Genomic DNA, 19847 nt, shown 5'->3' with positions numbered 1-19847 from the left:
CATTGGCACTCTCCTCTGTTTTGTAACAATTTAGTAAAAACAGTCATGGACTGCAGAAGAGAAGAGAGAGTAATTGGCTACAAAGTATGAATCAGGATTAAGATAGAGAGAAAAGATGGGTGTGTTCCAGCCAAGGAGAATAAAAAGAAGTGTGTTTTGAATGAGAGGAATGTAATTCCAGAAAAAGCAGAGTTTTCTTCTTTTTGAATGTGGAGCATGGTGCTAGAATGTTTTCAGGGAGAAAAGGACTTGAAAAATAGAGCCAGGGGAGGGCATGGTAGTGCACACCTCTCATCCCAGCAGTTAGGAGGCAGAGGCTGGTGTATCCCTGATTTTGAGGCTAGCCTGGTATACATTTGAGTTCCAGGACAACCAGGACTATATAGAAAGAGACCTTGTCCACAAAAACAAAAAGAAAATGAAGTGGAGAAGTGAAACTTTTAAGGACATTTCTATCAAGGGTGTATAAAGTCTTTCTATGAATAATCCTGACTTTCCCCTATCTCATTTAAATACACAGGTTTCCATATTTGGATCCACCTAATGAGAGACTTATTTTGGAAGCACTTAAACAGCTTTATCAGTGTGATGCTATTGACAGGTAAAAAGTGTAATCTAAACATATTGTTAGTATTTTTGTTTGTTTGTTTGTTTGTAGCTGTGTAGCTCAGCCTGGCCAGAAACAAAGCATACAGTCTATACTGGCCTTGAATTGACAATCCTCCTTGCCTCAGCTTCTCAAGTACTGGAATTACAGGTGGGAGCTTTTGGGCCTGACTTTTCCATTTGTTATTTAAAAAAGGGTCCTAAGTCTTACTTCAGAAGTGGAAAGGAATTTATTTCAGTGTGAATGCATTGTTTTGCATGCAATTAAAATCTGTCCTTAGTCTTTGTTTACCTCAGTTCTCAAACACTGAACTATAAAGATGTTTTCCAGTAGCTAGACATGGAAGTGTATGCCTGTAACCTGTGATCCCAGTACCTGAGAGTCTGAGGCTGTAGTATGGCATTTGAAGCCACCCTTGAGAGTCTCTGCCTAAAACAAAACAAAACAAAACACCCAAACCACCAAAAAGCTACGTAAACAAGGAGAAGAAATGAAACATTTTTTTAAAAAGCCAAACCAAAGCACTTTTTCTTAATATGGTTTCAGTTAACAAGTAATTTTGAATACCATTTCAATACCAAGCATTATTCTAGCTACATAAAAAATGCTAAGACTTGGGCCAGATGGTGGTGATGCACGCCTTTAATCCCAGAACTTGGTAGGCAGAGGCAGGTGGATCTCTCTGAGTCTGAGGCTAGCCTGGTCTACAGAGCGAGTTCCAAGACAGCTTAGGGCTGTCACACAGAGAAACCCTGTCCCAAAAAACCAAGAAAGAAAAAAAAAATGCTAAGACTCTTCGTTGTCATGATTGTGTGTTGAGGGAAGGTTTGATAATTGTTTTTCCTTCATTTCTTCAAGGCTAACTCTGCTCTGCTGAATGTTTATAGCTCTTATATTATAGTTTTCTATCTCATTGAGTAGTTTTCTTGGGCCATGTGTTGGTGGTGCATGCCTTGAATTCCAGCATCCAGGAGGCAGACAGGCAGATCTATGAGTTCAAGGCCAGCCTAATCTACACATCGAGTTCCAGGACAGCCAGAGCTGTTACACAGAGAAGCCCTGTTTTGAAAAATCAAAGTCAAACAAACAAATAATTCTGGGACCCACAGGGTAGAAGAGAAGAACCATTTCCCTGCAAGTTGTCTTCCAACAGCTACCTACAAATGCGCTGCTTCCTGTGCGTGCACATACATTAATTAAATAAATGAAAATGCAACAAGAAAAGGGAAAGTAAGACTTCTGACAATAAAGGATTTATTTGTTTTTATGGTTTTTTGTTTGTTTTGAGACAGGGTTTTTCTGTGTAATTGTGGTTGTCCTAGAACTCATAGATCCATGTACCCCTCCCAAGTGCTAGGATCAACGGTGTGGGCCACCACCAACCAATTTTCATTGTTCTTACCAATGACTACAGTGTTTTATTCTTTGAATTGATTTTCTAGAGATGAGTTTAAGTAATTAAATTATATCTTATGTATTCTGAATGATGAACATTATATTTGTATTGTCCCAGAGTCCTAAGAACTTTCTTTTTCGGTTAAGGAGTGGTCATGTGACAAGATTGGGTTTATCCATGGTGGAGTTTCCTCTCCCCCCACATCTGACGTGTGCAGTGATCAAGGCTGCTTCTCTTGATTGTGAAGATTTATTGCTTCCAATAGCAGCAATGTTATCTGTGGAAAATGTCTTTATCAGACCAGGTAAGCACTTTATTTTTAACGATTTTCGTTGTATTATATTATTTTACTCTGTGTGTGTGTGTGTGTGTGTGTGTACATACATGTGTGCTTGAGGGTACAGATGAACAGTGCATGTGTGGAAGTCAGAACAACTTGGAGGAGTTCTATTATTCTACCATGTGGGTTCTGGGAGACAGAAAAATGGGTAAGTTTAGAAGGTTCCCATTCCCTCAGCCACACTATTTTTCCACTTTACTAACATCTTTTATTTGTGGTATGTTTGCTGCTGTCCATGCATCAATATTGGTAGATTACTAACTGAAAGGATCACTCATTTGATTGTATATTCTATAACTTTTTACTCATATCCAATAGCCTGTATCTACAACTAAGAATCCTACAGAATAATTTTATTTGCTTAAACATCCCCTACTCTGTTTATTCACCACTACATCCTTTCCTTCAGGTTGTCCCTTGGTGTTCAGGTGCATGGAGAATGTATATGCCCACACACAGTTGTCACACACATACACATAATATAAACCAACCACTTGGCAGTTGATCTTTTTACTGTCTTTATTATCATTTTTTATTTGAATTACAAACAAGATTGAATTACATGACAATCCCAGTTCCCTTCTCCCTCTGTCTTTATTATTTTGTCTTTTCCAGAATGCCTTGTATTTGTGATCATATAGCATATGACATTTTTCAAATGGGCCTCTGTCATTTAAGATTTAAGATTCCTCCATTGTAGCATGAATTCCCCTTGGTCTTAATAATAAAAACTGAGTCAGCTATCTGGGGGTGAAAGCTAAAGGATGAGAGAAGCAGGATGGCCAGTCACTAGAGTGCTCACCTCTACCAATGATCAGGCTAAAGGGGCCATCCTATCCTCAGACTGCTGCAGAGTGACTCTGCTCAGACTGACTGCTCATACTGCCTGAGCTTCTATGTCCTCCTGCCTTATATTCCTCTCTCTGCCCAGCCATATCACTTCTGCTTGTGTGAGCTCTGTTTCTCTCTTAGATAAATTCAGTTTCATGTAGCCCAGGGTGGCCTTGAACTCACAGAGATCTGTCTGCCTCTGTACTGGGATTAAATCCAGTGTGTTGGGATTAAAGATGTGTGCCACCACTGCTTGATCTCTGTAGCTAACTATTGTGGCTAGCTTTGTACTCTGATCTTCAGGCAAGCTTTATTTGTTATAGCATAAACAAAATACTACCACACTCCATGGTTTTGTTTTGTTTTTTGTTTGTTTCTTGGGGGTGTGATAGCTCATTTCTTTTCATCACTAAATGGTATTCCATTATATTATATGGAATCTATCCAGTTATTACAGGGAATGGTTACTTTCTCATGTTTTGCTATTAAAGAAAAAAGTTGCAACCAAGCAGTGGTGGTTCACTTTAATACCAGCACTTGGAGACAGAGATAGGCCAACTGCATCTCTGACGTCCTGGACAGCCAGGGCTACACAGAGAAATGCTTTCTGGAAAAACAAAACTAACTAACAAAAAAAGTTAAACTAATACCACTATCCAGTTTTGTTTGTTTTGGATTTTTGAGGCATGGAGACTCTATGTAGCCCTGACTGTCCTGGAATTCACTATGTAAACCAGGCTTGACTTGAACTCACAGAGATCTGCCTGCTTTTGCCTCTTGAGTGCTGGAATTAAAAGTGTGTGCTACCTCATCTACCCCAGTGTACAATTCTTCCTTCCTTCCTTCCTTCCTTCCTTTCTTCCTTTCTTCCTTCCTTTCTTTCTCTCTCTCTCTCTCTCTCTCTCTCTCTCTCTCTCTCTCTCTCTCTCTCTTTCTTTCTTTCTTTCTTTTTTGGTTTTTTGAGACAGGGTTTCTTTGTGTAGCTTTGGAGCCTATCCTGGCACTCACTCTGGAGACCAGGCTGGCCTCGAACTCACAGAGATCCACCTGCCTCTGCCTCCCAAGTGCTGGGATTAAAGGCTTGCGCTACCAATGCCTGGCCTGTATTTTCATCCTTCCTTCCTTCCTTCCTTCCTTCCTTCCTTCCTTCCTTCCTTCCTTCCTTCCTTCCTTCCTTCCTTTATTTTGTTTTAAAACAGGTTTTCTCTGTGTAGCAGTCCTGGCTGTCCTGGAACTCACTCTGTAGACCAGGCTGGCCTCAAATTGGAAGAGATCCTCCTGCCTCTGCCTCCCAAGTGTTGGATTAAAGGCATGAGCCACCACTGCCCAGTTGTTAAGTACTTTCTTCAAGTGTTTGATTTACCCTTTCATTGTTTTGGCATTGCCTTTGGCAGACAGAAGGTTTTGGTTTTAATGAAGTCTAATATAACTTTTCTTTTGTGTATCATGCTTTTGGTGCTATATCAATGAGGTCATTGCCATACCATGGCCATCTAGATTTTCTATTAATGTTGTCATATCATGGTTGCGTATACATTTGTTTCAACATCATTTGTTCACATATCGTAGTTTCCCTATTGAACTGCTTTTGTTCCTTTGTTATAGATCAGTTGACTATACTTGTATGAGCTTTCTTTTTTTTTTTTCCAACTTTTTTTATTTGAATTAGAAACAGGATTGTTTTACATGACAATCCCATTTCCCTTCTCCCACCTGTCCTCTCCTTGTATGAGCTTTCTTAAGTAGTTAGATGAGGTAATCTCTGACTTTGTTCTTCCCCTTCCTTGTTTTCCTGGCTGTTCTCAGTCTTTTCCTCTCCATGTGAACTGCAGAGTCAGTTGAAATCCCCAAAATGATTGTTGTGTGATCTAGTAAATCAAGTTAGGAAGAACCTGCCATCTTACAGTGTGGAGATTCTAATCATGTACATGTTGTCTGGCTGTTTATTTTGGTCTCCAGTAATTCACAGAGCCTTTTGGGGATTTACCATATAGCTGTGAGACAGGAAACAGGATAGGTAGTTTTATATTTTGTTATCCTTTAACTTAGTTGTTTGGCATAGGGAGTATATAACATTGCTAGCTAAAAGTTAATTTCCCTTCACGGATAAAGCTAGATAATAAGGTGAACCTTTGTTCTTTTGTGGTAAATTAGTAATATATTAACTTGTTTTTTGGAGTGAAAAGAACAGGTAGTTCAGCCCTTTATCCCTAGAGTATTTCTTTCTTTCTTTATGGTTTACATATCTTTATATATTTCCTTTTTTTGTTTCTTAGTGTGTTAGTATGAGACAGTTTAACATGTGTTGACTTTGTTTTTGTCTAGAGAAATCACTTTTTTCTGTAAGTGTCTTCAGAGTAGTCACCAGACCTTGTCAACAGCTAATACTATAACAAGAGATTGTGCACCTCATTGGCCTTTCCTTTTGTAGGTTATGAGTGTTGGGTCCATGATTATAATGGTGGTAAATTTTTCTGTAAAAGTAATGTGTTATTGAATCAGTTTTCTGCCTACCCCAAATAGTCCTCAATTTTAACTGTCAGCATTTTGATTCTTGGGCCTGCAAGATGGCACATTAAGTAAAGGTATTTGCTGTCAAGTCTCATGACGTGAGGTTTTTGGTTTTTTTGTTTTTAATTCATTTTTATGTGTATTGGTATTTTGTCTGCATGTATATCTGTGTACCATTTGCTTGCTTGGTGCCTACTTAGGCCAGAGAGGGGTTTGGATCTTCTGAGACTGGAGTTACAGACAATTGTGACTTGCCATGTGGCTTCTGAGAAGAATAGCTAATTCTCTTAACTGCTGAGCCATCTCCCCAGTGCTGATGTCCTTAGTTCCTTGGAATTCACAACATGATGGAAGGAGAGAATTAACTCCCATAAGTTGTATTCTGACTGCTACATATTGCCTTGGCAAATGAGCATGCACAAACACAAAATCAATTTTTTTAATGTACTAAATTTTTTTCATAAAATTTTAATTCTTATATCCAATTGCAACCTTTCTTCCATTAAAATAGTATGTGCAATAAATAATGTTGATTGGCTTTCCTTAGGAAATGTCAAGGCTAAAGATACTCTAAAAATTACTGGGGAGTATGAAGTGGATGTAGGAGTTGAGTGTTCTGACTGTCCTTACCTAAATATCTGATTATGAGCTTAGTTTTCTCAGACTCCCATGTTTTTATAAAACCAGATAGTGGTGCATGCCTGTAGTCCCAGCATTTTATAAGGTAACATAGGAGGATCTCTTACCTTGTCTCAGAAAACCACAGGGAGAAAACAAAACAACAATAGCAAACCAGGGAATTGCGTTCAATATTAATCTAACTTCAGCAGTTAAGGTTAGAAAAAGAATTGGATTGGGTGAGAAGATCAAGTGATCTTGAAGGCCTTCATTGATATTTTTAAGGCAAACTGAATATATTGAAATGCATACCCATTAGTATAATTCAGTGAATTTTATGAACTGAATATACCCATATAACATGCACCCTTATCAAGATAGACAATGTTCTGGGCTGGTGACATGACTGGGTTATGTCATAAGCACTTGCCACCAAGGTTGACAACCTGAACTCAATACTGGGATCCACAGGGTAGGAGAAAACTTATACACATTTTGCTCTGACCTCCATTTGCAGAGTGGGGTGTGTGTGTGTGTGTGTGTGTGTGTGTGTGTGTGTGTGTGTGTGTGTGCGCTCGCGCTCGTGTGCACGTGCGTGCGTGCATGCATGTACACCCACTCCCAACATGTACAAAAGTAAAAACTTTTTTTTTGCGGGGGTAGGGGTGGGGTGGGGGTGGGGTGGGGGTGGTTTTGGTTTTTCAAGACAAGATTTTTCTGTGTAAACCCAACTGTCCTGGAATTCTATAGACCAGGCTGGTCGTGAACTCTCAGAGATCTGCCTGCCTCTGCCTTCTGAGTACTGGGAATAAAGGCGGTTGAGACCATCACCTGGCTGTAATTTTTTTTTTTAATGTTAGTTTTGCCTTTTTTGAAATTACAAATAGAAATATACAGTATAAAGTTTTGGGTGTGTATTTGGCTTTTGGTGAACATACTCTATGTGAAATTCATCTGTATTGTTTTATGGGTCTGCATTTTGGTCTTTTTGTTGGATGGTTTCTACTGTGTGAACATAGTTAATCATGTGTTATCCTGTCCATGAACATGTATATTATTCTTGTTTAGTGTTGTTTATGAGTGAAATATTTCAAATACAATTTCCTGAGTAAATTCTTGTATAAGTCTTTTGTATATTTTTATTTTGCTTAGCTTAAAAAAAAATAACTGGGAAAGAAATTGTTGTGTTCTTGATTGTTGTTATGATTAAGAAACAAGCTGGAGCTGGGCAGTGGTAGTGCATGTCTTTAATCCCAGCACTCAGAAGACAGAGGCAGGTGGATCTCTGTGAGTTCAAGGCCAGCCTGGTCTACAAATCTACACAGAGAAACCTGGTCTCGAAAAATCAAAAAAGAAAAACAAACAAACAATCTGGGTATGGTACCTTTATTTCCAGCACTAGGGAGGTAGAGACAGGAGGATCTCTTTGAGTTTGAGGCTAGCCTGCTCCTTATGGTGATCTCAAAAAGAAAACAGCCAAATCTTACCCTAAAGTAGTTGTAGTATTTAAAATAAATATCCCATAGACAGTGTTTGAGGGAGCAGAGTGAACTAGCTTGTGCATGTCCTCCTCCACTTTTAGTGTTGCAGAGCCATTTGCGTGGTGTACATTCTATTATGCATTTCCTTGTTTTCACTTTACAGTTTTGTGATGACTAATGATGAAGTTTTGGTTTTAGAAATGGTCTCACTGAGTAGCTTCCACTGACCTGGAACTCTCCAACTCAGAGATTTGTCTGCCTCTTAAGTACTGAGATTAAAGACATGAATGGTCATGCCTGGAAAATAATGGGTTTTTCATGTGTTTATTTAGTATGTTAATCAAGAGATTAAGCTGCCCGGTGGTGGCACATGCCTTTAATCCCAGCACTCAGGCAGCGGCAGGTGGATCTCTGTGAGTTCCAGACCAGCCTGGTCTACAGAGTGAGTTCCAGGAAAGCTTCCAAAGCTACACAGAAAAACCCTGTGTCACAAAAATAAAAGTCAATAGATAGGGTCTCACTGTATAGCCATAGCTGGCCTGTACACCAGGCCGTTGTCCTTGCCTTCACAGAGATTCACCTGCCTTTTCTTCTCAAGTTTTGGAATTATAGGTATGTGCCACCGCACCTGCCCTTTGTTTTTGCTTTTCCTTTGACTCCACGTCTGTAGGTTTGTATATATGCAGGTATGCTTGAGGTGTGGAGGCCAGAGGACAATTTCAGGTGCCATTCTTCAAGCATTATCCTTTTTTTTTTTTTTAAGAGTTCTCCCTGTGGGTGGTGCATTCCTTTAATCCCAGCATTGGGTGGGGCAGATGCAGGCATATCTCTGAGTTCTAGGACAGCCTGGTCTACTTAGTGCGTTCTAGGATAGCCAGGGCTATTTAGAGAGACCTTGTCCCTCAAAAAAGATTTCTCACAACCTGCACCTTGCCAAGTAAACTAGGCTGGCTGGCCAGTTAATCTCAAAGGTCTGCCTGTCTCTGCCTCCCCAGTGCTGCCATTACAAGTTTAAATTTTGTTTATTTTCATTTTATAAATTTAGGTCCTCATGCTTGGCCAGCACTTTACCACTGATCTTCCCAGCACTTTTGTTTGTTTTTTTGAGATAGGGTCAGTATAGCCTTAGTTTAGTTGGTTTAACACTTTCTATATTGACAAGACTAACTTAGAACTTGCAGAATGAAGCTGCTATCTGTAAGAGGTTGAGCCAGTGTGTAAATGACTATAGTAGGTAAGTTGAAGGTTTGTAGGGTAGCCTACAATGAACAGAAAAATTAGGCCATACTGTAAGCCTCTCTGTAAGGCTTCATAACCCAAGGGACCCAGGCAGAATAAAGATTAATCTGATAAAGTGCTGGGTGGGGAATTTGCCCAGAAAGCATGTCAGGCTTGAAATGGATTCAGGAGAAATAGGATCAAAGTAAGTAAAAGATAAATCTCAAAAACATGTTGCGCAAAAGCAACTAAATGCATCAAGTACATACTGTGTGCTTCTCTTCTTGAAAGGTTAGAAACAAGGCTGGTGAGATGGGCCAGTGGGTAATGGTGCTTACTCCTAAGATAGACAACTTGAATTTCACTACTGGACCTGTATGGTGGAAGGAGAAAACTGATTCTTGCAAGTTGTCTTCTAACCTCCATATTGTATGCTATGGGATGCTCACACACAAAATAAATGTAAAGACATGTTTTTAAATGTTAGAAACAGGCAAGACCCATCTGTGGAGTTAGAAGTCAGGCTATGGTTACCCTCCTGAGGGAAGTGGATGATAGTATTATGTGATTAGGCTTCTCTGATGCTCATAATTGTTAATCTGCTTGAATACATTGTTACACTATGTTTATAACTACCTCTTGGAGTATACATGTATAGCTTAAGTAGTTTTCTGTGTATTTGTTATACATTATTCATAAAATTAGGGAATACTTATAATAGGGAAGCTTAATGTATATGGAGGTCCTGTTTACCTATTATTTTGAATTCATTATATAATGTCTAGTTAAATTGTGTGTGTTCTTTATATGTTTAGGCAATGCTTGATCATTTTTTGTATGTGTATGATATACATGTTTGCCATTGCATTGCATGTGGAGGTCAAAAGACAAAACTGTATAGTCAGTTCTCTCCTACCTTTACATGGATTCTGGGGGTTGAACTCAGGTCATTAGACTTGTGAGGCTAACACTTCTAATTGTTGAGTGATCCTGCTAACTTTTGACCACTGTTTTGATACCTGGAACCCACATGATGGAAGGAGAAAAGTGGAAAATAGTTGGCAGAACACAAACTTACTACAGGTGCTCCTTGATTTATGATGGGGTACATCCTGATTAAATTCATCCAAAATTAAAAACATCCTAAGTCAAACATACATTAAAAACACTAACTTACTGTACAAAGCTGCATGGTTTACTATGGAATGTCTATTATCTTATTTATCCTTATAGTTACATGTCTGACTGGGAGCAGAGGCTCAATATGGTACTAGCATTGGGAAGGGATTATTGTGCTGAGTTTTGGGAAAAGAATAAAATAGAAAATTGTAGGTACAGCTTCCACTGAATGTGAAATATATTGTTTTTACATCATTATAAAGTTAGGGGACAATCTGTAATAGTAGTTAGCCTTGAAGATTGTTTATATGACAAAATGTGGACATGGATACCTTATATCCCTTTTAACGATGGGCTACTCTTTTTGTTGTTGTTGTTATGTTTTGTTTTTCAAAACAGGGTTTCTCTGTGGCTTTGGAGTCTGTCCTGGAACTAGCTCTTGTAGACAAGGCTGGTCTCGAACTCACAGAGATCAGTCTGCCTCTGCCTCCTGAGTGCTATGGGCTACTCTTATACAATGAATTTTTTCTAAGAGTAAATTCCAGATACTATTTTAAAGACAATTGAATTGAGAGAAATAATGTTGACTGTTGTAAATCTCCAACATGTATTTAAAAGAAAAATAGCTATGTGTGGTGGTACAGTTCTGTAATCCCAGTGCTTGGAAGGCAGGAGCAAGAAGAGAATTTCAGGGTCATGGGGCTACATTCCAAATTCCAGGTCATCCTGAGCTATGTAGGGAGATATTGTGTCTTGCAAACAATGGGGGTGAGGGCAGGACATGGACTGATTATAGAGACTTATGGGAAAAACAGGAAGAGCTAATTAAATTCTACTCAAAGAGTGAGGCAGATTTTGTTGAACATAGTGAAAAGGGAGAGCAGAGTGAATGTGGGCACTTGATTTAATGTGGACCTAAACTGTCTCTTGATTTGCCTTTTAGTTGATCCAGAGTACCAGAAGGAAGCAGAACAGAGACATCGAGAATTGGCAGCAAAAGCTGGAGGATTTAATGACTTTGCAACTTTAGCTGTCATTTTTGAACAATGCAAGTCAAGGTATGTGAGCTGGTCCTTCATACTGGAAAATGTCACTCTGATCTGCAGCTCCATTGCTTACTTACTGTATATGGCCTTAGACACTAAGGTTCAATGGGATGAAACTGGCTTCAAGGTATTTTCCACTTCAGGGGGCTGTCATGTTATTTAATTGCCATTTATTGTATATTGCTTCTCCTCCTTCCTCAGATTCTTCCTAAAAGTGATTTTTACAGAATTTTGTTTTTAGGTACTTAGATTAAATAATGAGTAGATACTTGTTAATTCATATGTGTAAAAAGAATCCCATTTACAAATTATTTTTTAAAATTTAGTCAGAAGGCCTGACATTAATTTTTTTGTCAATTTTTTTCTTTCAGAAGATTTATTTTGGGTATATGAGTGTTTTGCCTGCTTGTGTGTATGTGTATGTACCTGGTGCTGGTGGAAACTAAAGAAGGTGTAGGATCCTTAAAACTGGAGTTACTGATGGTTGTGTGCCACCATGTGGATGCTGGGAACCAATCCCAGATTAAGTGAGGAGCAACAAGTATTCTTAACTGATGAGCCATCTCTCCAGCCTGTGATAATTTTTTGTCAAATTTTCTAAAATGCTCTTTTTAGTGCTTGTCCAGATCTTTTCTTTTGCTTATAGGTTTCCTTTTGGAATTTGTTGTGGTGGTTTGGTTGGTTGGTTGGTTGGTTGGTTGGTTGGTTGCTTTTTTGAGATGGTCTTCTGTAATCTAGGCTGGCAGCAGACTTGCTGTATAGGAGATGACTTTGAACTCCTGAACATTCTGCCTTTACCTCCCAAGTGCTGAGGTTACAACCACCCTAACCCTGAGCACCCTAACCACACATGACTGGTTTCCATTTTTTGTAAAGAAAATGAAGACTGTTTTTGTCTTTCGTTTATGTAAGGTATTTTCAAGACACCAGTATTTTTATGTTGTAGTGGAGCTCCAGCTTCATGGTGCCAAAAGCACTGGATTCATTGGCGGTGCTTATTTTCTGCATTTCGTGTGGAAGCTCAACTTCGGGAACTGATCAGGAAACTTAAACAGGTGATTGCCGTAGTTTTTATTGTTTTGTTTTAAACGTATCTGTGTCATACTGGATTTTCATTGAAGTACATTTACATTTGTGCCACCTTTCTTGTTGGCCACCCTCCCTCTGAGTGCTATTTTGCAGAGCCATCTCTCTGACCTAGTGAATCCTAGTAGCTGTAAAGAAGTATATCTGAAGAAATGAAAATAATTTTAAATGGTTGTACTGAAGAATCATTGGCACATATTAAGCCTCACATGTTAGGCTGGTGAGATGACTCAGCCAGTAGGGGTACAAGTCACCAAATCTAATGTCCCAAGTCTGATCTCAGAAACTCTCCTGTTGGAAGGAAAGAACCAACTCCCAAAAGTTGTCCTCTGACCTCCACACACATTTATGCTTTGTCATGAGGATGTCCACCTATCCACTCACCAAGTCAATGTAAAAAATTCTAAAACACTTAACAAAAACGGTCCAGTTTGCTTGAGTTTTGACATTTGCATGTGCCTGTTAAGTCATTACTACAATCAGGACAATAGATCTGGGCTTCGTTTGGTGGTACATACCTTTAATTCCATCACCTTCCCGGCAGGAGCAGGTGGATGGATCTCTGTTAGTTGAGAAAAGTCTAGCCTATGTTTTCAGGCTAGCCAGGGCTCAATAGAACCTGTCTAAAAAAAGATGAGAAAGAAGAAAGGCTAATAGTGCTGGACAGACTGTACAGTGCTCAAAATCATATACTCTCTTGCAGAAGAATTCCCAATACCCACATCAGGTGATTCATAGCTGCCTATAATTCTGGCTCTCAGGAATCCTATGCCTCTCACCTCCATCCTGTAGTCACCTGCACATACTTACATAGACACACACATTTACATATTCTAAAATAAATATTTTAAAAATAATATACATACCTTCCAAAGTTTCATGCTATTTTCTCTGTGTGTCTGACTATGTGGCACTGGCTGGTCAGGAACTCCATAAATACCTTAGGGCCACCCCAATGTTAGAGATCTGCTGCCTCTGCCTCCCAAGTGCTGGGATTAAAAAGGTAATTCCCTTCTAGTATTCAATCCAAAACCAGGATTTAGAGGGGGTTTTGTTTTGTTTTATACACCATTCTTAGCCCTGTGAGATACCAAGAAATCTTATCTTTCTGGGAGGTTATTTACTTGGGCAGACAAGTAATACTTTCTGCAGATCTCTGGTGCTGTTTTTGAACATCTCTCCTGAACCTACTCTTTCCTGCAAATTCCAGCCACTTTGGTCTTTTCAGACTCTTGGCTCTGTTTCCTTATGAGTTCTCTGGGTTCCATTTGTTTTTTTCTTTTTTTAAATAATTATTTGTATTTTATGCACATTGGTGTTTTGCATGCATATATGTCTGTGTGAAGGTGTCAGATCCCCTGGAACAGGAGTTACAGACAGTTGTGAGCTGCCATGTGGGTGCAGAACCCAGGTCCTCTGGAAGAGCAGCCAATGCTCTTAACCACTGAGCCATCTCTCCAGCCCTTGGATTTTTTTTTCTTTTTTCTTTTCTTTTCTTTCTTTCTTTTTTTTTTTTTTTTCTAGACAGGGTTTCTTTATAGGTTTGGAGACTGTCCTGGAACTCTCTTTGAAGTTCAGGCTGGTCTCGAACTCAAAGAGATCCACCTGCCTCTGCTTCCTGAGTGCTGGGAATAAAGGCGTGTGCCACCACCGCCTGGCCAGATTTTTTTTCTTATGCTATAGTCAAAACTCTTTCTCAAGACTAGGATGAAGCTTTTATTGGTATTAATTTCCTGTCTCTTGGGTCATCGTCCTTTTTTTGTTGCCTGATACATGGTATTCTGTCAATTATTATTTTATATATTCTGTGTGTCTTTTGATTATTTTGGGTGCAAGGCTAAATCTAATCCTTCTTACAACATATTACCCAGAAGTCTTTAGGAATGTGAACTTTGAAAAAAGATTAGATCAGATTGTCCTGTGAGCTTTTTCACTGAATACATATTCTTTCTACAGCAAAGTGATTTCCCAAGAGAGACTTTTGAAGGCCCTAAACATGAAGTACTACGAAGATGTCTTTGTGCAGGCTACTTCAAAAATGTTGCTCGAAGGTGAGCATTATGCTTAAGAGAGTTCATAAACACTAATGGAAAGATTGAAGGTTTGAAATCTTTTCATAATTATCTGTACACAGGGAACTACTGTGATCTCAACTGGGGTATTGAAGTACTGGCAAGATAGGAAGAGAAGAACATGTTGGGCCGATGTATCAGCACCTAAAGCAAATGACAAGAGTTTTTTTAGTTTCATGGCCCCAGGTAGAGTGTAAGAGCCAAACAAGACAGAATGGCATCCCTGGGAAAGCTTAGATATGGAATATCAGGGCTAATTAAGATGGGGAGAAGTAAGGCTATCTTTGTAAAGAAAGTAGTAACATTAGTAATGGGAAATGCACTATATAACAGAAAAACGAATCACATGAGTAAATACTAAGGATAATGGTGAAAGGAGTTAGAAATACTCAAGAGTTGGCAGGCATGGTGGTTTATGCCTGGTCTCCTGGCACTATCATCTGAGAGAGCCTGGGAACAGTGATGCCACTATGAAAGTCAAAAGGGGATGAACAAGTGTTCCAACATGAAGGATATGAAAAATAAAGGTGGTTCTGATTCTAAATTGAGTCTTTTTGCTTCAAAGGATATTACTATGACATTAGTAATACTTCAGTAGGGTCTTAGGATTTGATGTTAGTAATGAATCAGTGTTAATTTTCTGATTTGGTGGTTGTATCATAACTAGGAAGGAGAATGGTAAGCATATGGTAAGAATGGGTAAGGTATTGGGTACTATTAGTGCTTTCAGTTAAAACAAAAAAATGGTCCTTTACATTGCAATTTTTTGTAAATTTATTTTAGAATGAGATCCAGGAATCTATAAAGGAGGACACCCCACATTGACCTCTGGCACATGCACACACACATGAAATAGCTGAAGAAGTATGAGATGGACTAACATGCTAAAGTTACTTTGACATAAAAATATAATTGTAGGGCTGGTAAAATGGCTCAGTGGGTAAAGGTGCTTGCCCTGCAAACCTGAAGAACTCAGTTTGAATCCTGGAACTGAAATAAAGGTAGAAGGAGAATTGACTCCAAAGTTGTCCTCTGGCTTCCACATATGGCAAAGCATGCATGCATCCCCATCCACACACATTAATACATATTTTTAAAGGTATAAAGTATAAATCCACCGTTTAAATCTCTTCTGTAATAGCAGCTTCCTTTCTTTAGCCTTGTGATGAAAAAGATTTTCTAACTGTATAGATACTCATTAGTAGAATATATAATTTGAGGCGGGCAAGTATTTATATGGCTCCTTTAAACCAGCTCTTGTGACAGTATTGTTTCTCTTCCCCAGGTAAACTGCTCATTTTAGCAGTAAAACATAGTATATCTGTTATTTTATTGCTTTATTTTATTTTGATCTTTATCCTTTGTTTTTTCTTTGTATAGATCTGTTGGCAGAACGTTTTGCACAATGGATGGGCGTGGAAGTCCAGTTCATATTCATCCTTCCTCAGCAGTAAGTACTTTTTTGCTTGGTTTTTTGTTTGTTTGTTTTGAGATAGGGTCTCTTTGTAGCTCAGGTTGGACTCAAGCTCTTTTTGCCTCTACTTCCCGAGAGATGAGATTACAGGATTACACACCAACATGCCTTGCAACAAATACCTTTGTAGATTTTGGGTTTTTGGTTTTTTTTTTTTTTTTCTTTTGTAGTTAGTTTTTGTTTTGGTTTGGTTTTTAGAGACAAGGTTTCGAACAGGCTAGCCTCAGACTCACAGAGATCCACCTGCCTCTGCCTCCTAAGTACTGGAATTAAAGGCCTGCACCACCATTGCCTAACTGTGGGTTTGTTTTTTGTTTCATTTTCTCTTTCAGTGTCTGGGACCTTGAACATACAAGGCAGGGACTTTATATCCCCAGCCCTTAAAGTACCTTTTTCAAAAAAATTACATTTTGGGGGAGTGTGGTACATGTGAGTGCCAAAGAATAACTTGCAGGAATCATTTTTCTCCCTATACCATGTGGGGCCTGAGGAATGACCTCTGCTCAGTTGAGCTATCTTGCCAACTCCAATGCATCTTTTTTTTTTTTTTTTTTTTTTTTTTGTAAAAGGTAGGTATTTATAAGAGTGTAGATATTAGTGTCTTCTAGTTTTTATTTTCAGATTTTTACATATCTGTATTATATAGAGTTTAAGGGTATTATTAGTTGGCATATGACTTCTTTTTTTGTGGGAGAAAATGGGCATTCAGAGGTTTCAGGTTATTTTCTTCTTGTCATTTTGGAGACAGGGTCTCTTTCTCTGTAGTCCTGGCTTTCCTTATGTCCTTTCTCTAATGAGTAGGGCTAATTATTAATAGTTATCCTTAAATGCAATTTTTATGTTTATTTAAGCCTTATATTTATTTATAGCTTCATGAACAGGAAACAAAACTTGAATGGATTATTTTTCATGAAGTATTAGTTACCACCAAAGTCTATGCAAGAATTGTATGTCCAATCCGTTATGAATGGGTGAGAGACTTACTACCCAAGCTGCATGAACTTAATGCACATGATTTGAGCAGTGTGGCTAGACGTGAGATGAGAGAAGATGCAAGAAGAAAATGGACAAATAAGGAAAATGTGAAACAGCTAAAGGGTGAGTGAATTCTGAGGAGTTTGCTTTATAGACCACTTTTCCTTTTGCCTCAGTATTCTGAATGCTGGGATTATAGGTGTTCTCTTAACTATGAAACCATCTTTTCCCAGTGTTTTTGTTTGTTTTGTTTTATGGACACCGTTTTTCTGTGTAGCCCTGGCTGTCCGGTAACTTGCTATGTAGATCAGGCTGGCCTTGAACTCAGAGTTCCGCTTGCCTCTGCCTCCTGAGTACTGGGATTAATTAAAGGTGTGCACCACCACTGCCTGGCTCCCTTTTTTAAATTTTGTTTTTGTTTTTCCTAGTTTTACTTACTGCTTTTATTTTGTCAAATTTTGTGACTTATTACTTCAGAACTTCCATTTTTCCAACGGGTTTTCTGTACAGTTAGGACTATAGATGGAAGATACAAACAGTTGTGGTGATGAACTACAGTATAAAACACAATTAGCTTGGCCGGGCGTTGGTGGCGCATGCCTTTAATCCCAGCGATTGGGAGGCAGAGGCAGGCAGATCTCTGTGAGTTCGAGGCCAGCCTGGTCTCCAGAGCGAGTGCCAGGATAGGCTCCAAAGCTACACAGAGAAACCCTGTCTCAAAAACCAAAAAAAAGACAATTAGCTCACATACATTTAAAAGCCTTTTGATACAACTTTGAGACAGAATGATGAATCATATATTTAACATCTCTGGGAAATAGATGGTACAAAATGTTGCTCAAGAAGTCACAGAGGGGTTTCTTCTTGAGATAGAATTTCACCATATAACTCTGGATTACTGGACAATTGCTATATAGATCTAGGTGGGCTTGAATTCACAGAGATCTACTTATTGCTGGTATCACCAACTGCATTAATCACCATGCCTGGCTCATCAAAAGGTTTTTAAATATGGTAATCACTAGATGTTTTATTGCAATATTATAATACTGTCCAATATGCTTGAATTAGGGTTAGTTTTTCTGACTTGTTGATCTTAATGAATCATTTTGTTATTGTTGTTCATTACATTTATTTATTTATTTTTATTTTTTTATTTGTGTGTGTGTGTGTGTGTGTGTGTGTTGTATATAAGTTGGGGCAGAGGACAACTTGTGGGAGTTAGCTTTCTCCTGTCACACGGGTCCTGATGATCAAATTCAAGTTGTCAGGGTTGGCAGCAAGCACCTTTACCTGTTGGCTCATGTACTTTTTGTTATTGTAGTGGTGGTCCTAGAGTCTTGTTCATGTAAAGTATCCATTATTCCACTAAGCTCAGCATCCCCACCTGTGTGCTCTTTCAGCCAGACTTTTGATTAGGCAACATTTAATTCCCTTGTTGATCTTTTTTCTTTAAAAATATATTTGTATGTGTATGATGTGTGTGTTCATGTGTGAACATGTGCATATAGGGGTCAGAGGACAACCTCAGTTATTGGTGCTTATTTGAGACACAGGGTCTTTGCTACTGTGTACTCTAGGATAGCTAGCTGTGGTACTCCTAGGTATTTTTCTGTCTCCACCTCCGATTTTGCTATACAAGTGCATGCTACTGAACCATCTTCCTAGCCCTTTTTTCTTAATGCTGAAAATCAGGCATATCTTTGCACTGTTTTCAGATGGAATATCAAAAGAAGTTCTAAAGAAAATGCAAAGAAGAAATGATGACAAATCTATCTCAGATGCACGGGCTCGTTTCCTTGAGAGAAAGCAGCAGAGAATCCAGGACCACAGTGACACACTGAAGGAAACAGGCTAACCAGTGGATCATCCACTTCAGGAAGTAGGAAAGCAGCCAGGAAATGTGCTTCTGTTTTGCCAGTTATTTCAGACAGTACTGTCAAGAGGAAGTGGTCAGCAGCTGTTCCTAGCCTGTGAGCTAAAAGCAAATCAGAATTTATAAATCACATCTCATCAATACCAACAAATGACATTTTTGAAAGAAAAGATTGGGTTGCATAGTCATAGGCAATGGTACATGAAACCAATGATGATACAATATTTTCCTCACTTCTGTTTTGCTGGCCTTAACTGGTATCAAACGCTGTCACTGAGATATTTTCAAAGAACACTGAATTGTATTTAATCAGCGTGTATTCCATTTGCATTGAAACATTAAAGATTATTTTCCTTAAATCTCTTCAAGGCCTTCTTATTGCTATTAGAATAGTGTGGTATCAGATATGTGACCATTTCCTTCAGAAGGCTAAACTTAAGAGGTTTTTACTCAGCAATACTTAGATGTCTTAACCATTTAATTGCTCCAGAGCTTTATAGATATTTAAAGATTCAATTAGTAAATAAAATTGCCTATGGCAGGATTCTTTCTTAAATTAATCCTAATCCTTAAATTGATTTTTCTGGGATTATACAAATTCCTTTTTTTATATAAAATTATATTGTTTAAAACAGTAGCTATAGCCATTAACCAAAGGACAGTGTATATACACAGACACACACACACACACATATACACAAAGTTCTTTTTAACTGTTCCTACATACTTTTGTCAGCACATGTATGTAGGTGTGACAGTGCTTTCAAGCAGCCCCTCCACCAGGCCTACTCTCTTGACTGCAGCTGCTTGGGTAGGGCCATTTAAACACATATTATTCTAATCCTGAGATGGGATTTTCAAAGCAGTCAACACTTCACTAGTGTTTCAAATCAGAACCTTAAGGCTAATATCATACTCAGGCCACACTCAGCACTTGCCTACTCTTCTTGTTTACTGCCTTGTATTGTAGTTATGTGTGTATGTCTGTCTTCCTCATTAGATTATACGCTCCTTGTGGGCAGGGTCTGTGTCTTTCACCTTTGTATCTTTCATGGCATCTAGCATAGTGCCTGGCACATAGTAGTCACTCAGTGTTTGTTAAATAAAGCTATTAGTGTCACTGAAACCCAATAGACAGTATGTGGATTTATTTATTTGTTTTTTATTTATTTCTGTACAGCCCTAGTTGGCCTGGCA

At 38.7% G+C, this 19847-nt stretch overlaps 1 protein-coding gene across 1 annotated transcript in view; it reads left to right on the top strand.

The window, feature by feature from the left end:
• Dhx40 (DEAH-box helicase 40) overlaps positions 1-19781 on the top strand; it is a 43231-nt gene extending 23450 nt beyond the window's left edge. The window contains exons 11-18 of the mRNA XM_027426350.2: positions 521-601; positions 2150-2307; positions 11065-11179; positions 12114-12222; positions 14210-14304; positions 15706-15775; positions 16669-16897; positions 18493-19781. Coding sequence (XP_027282151.1) covers positions 521-601; positions 2150-2307; positions 11065-11179; positions 12114-12222; positions 14210-14304; positions 15706-15775; positions 16669-16897; positions 18493-18632 — 997 coding nt within the window. The 3' untranslated portion in view covers positions 18633-19781. The remainder of the gene's footprint in view (positions 1-520; positions 602-2149; positions 2308-11064; positions 11180-12113; positions 12223-14209; positions 14305-15705; positions 15776-16668; positions 16898-18492) is intronic.
• The last annotated feature ends 66 nt before the right edge of the window (positions 19782-19847 follow it).

The sequence above is a fragment of the Cricetulus griseus genome, chromosome 7, assembly GCF_003668045.3.
Source record: "Cricetulus griseus strain 17A/GY chromosome 7, alternate assembly CriGri-PICRH-1.0, whole genome shotgun sequence".
In the NCBI taxonomy this organism is placed as follows: domain Eukaryota; kingdom Metazoa; phylum Chordata; class Mammalia; order Rodentia; family Cricetidae; genus Cricetulus; species Cricetulus griseus.
The sequence above is the reverse complement of the archived record's forward strand: the minus strand, read 5'-3'. Positions and strand labels throughout refer to the sequence as shown.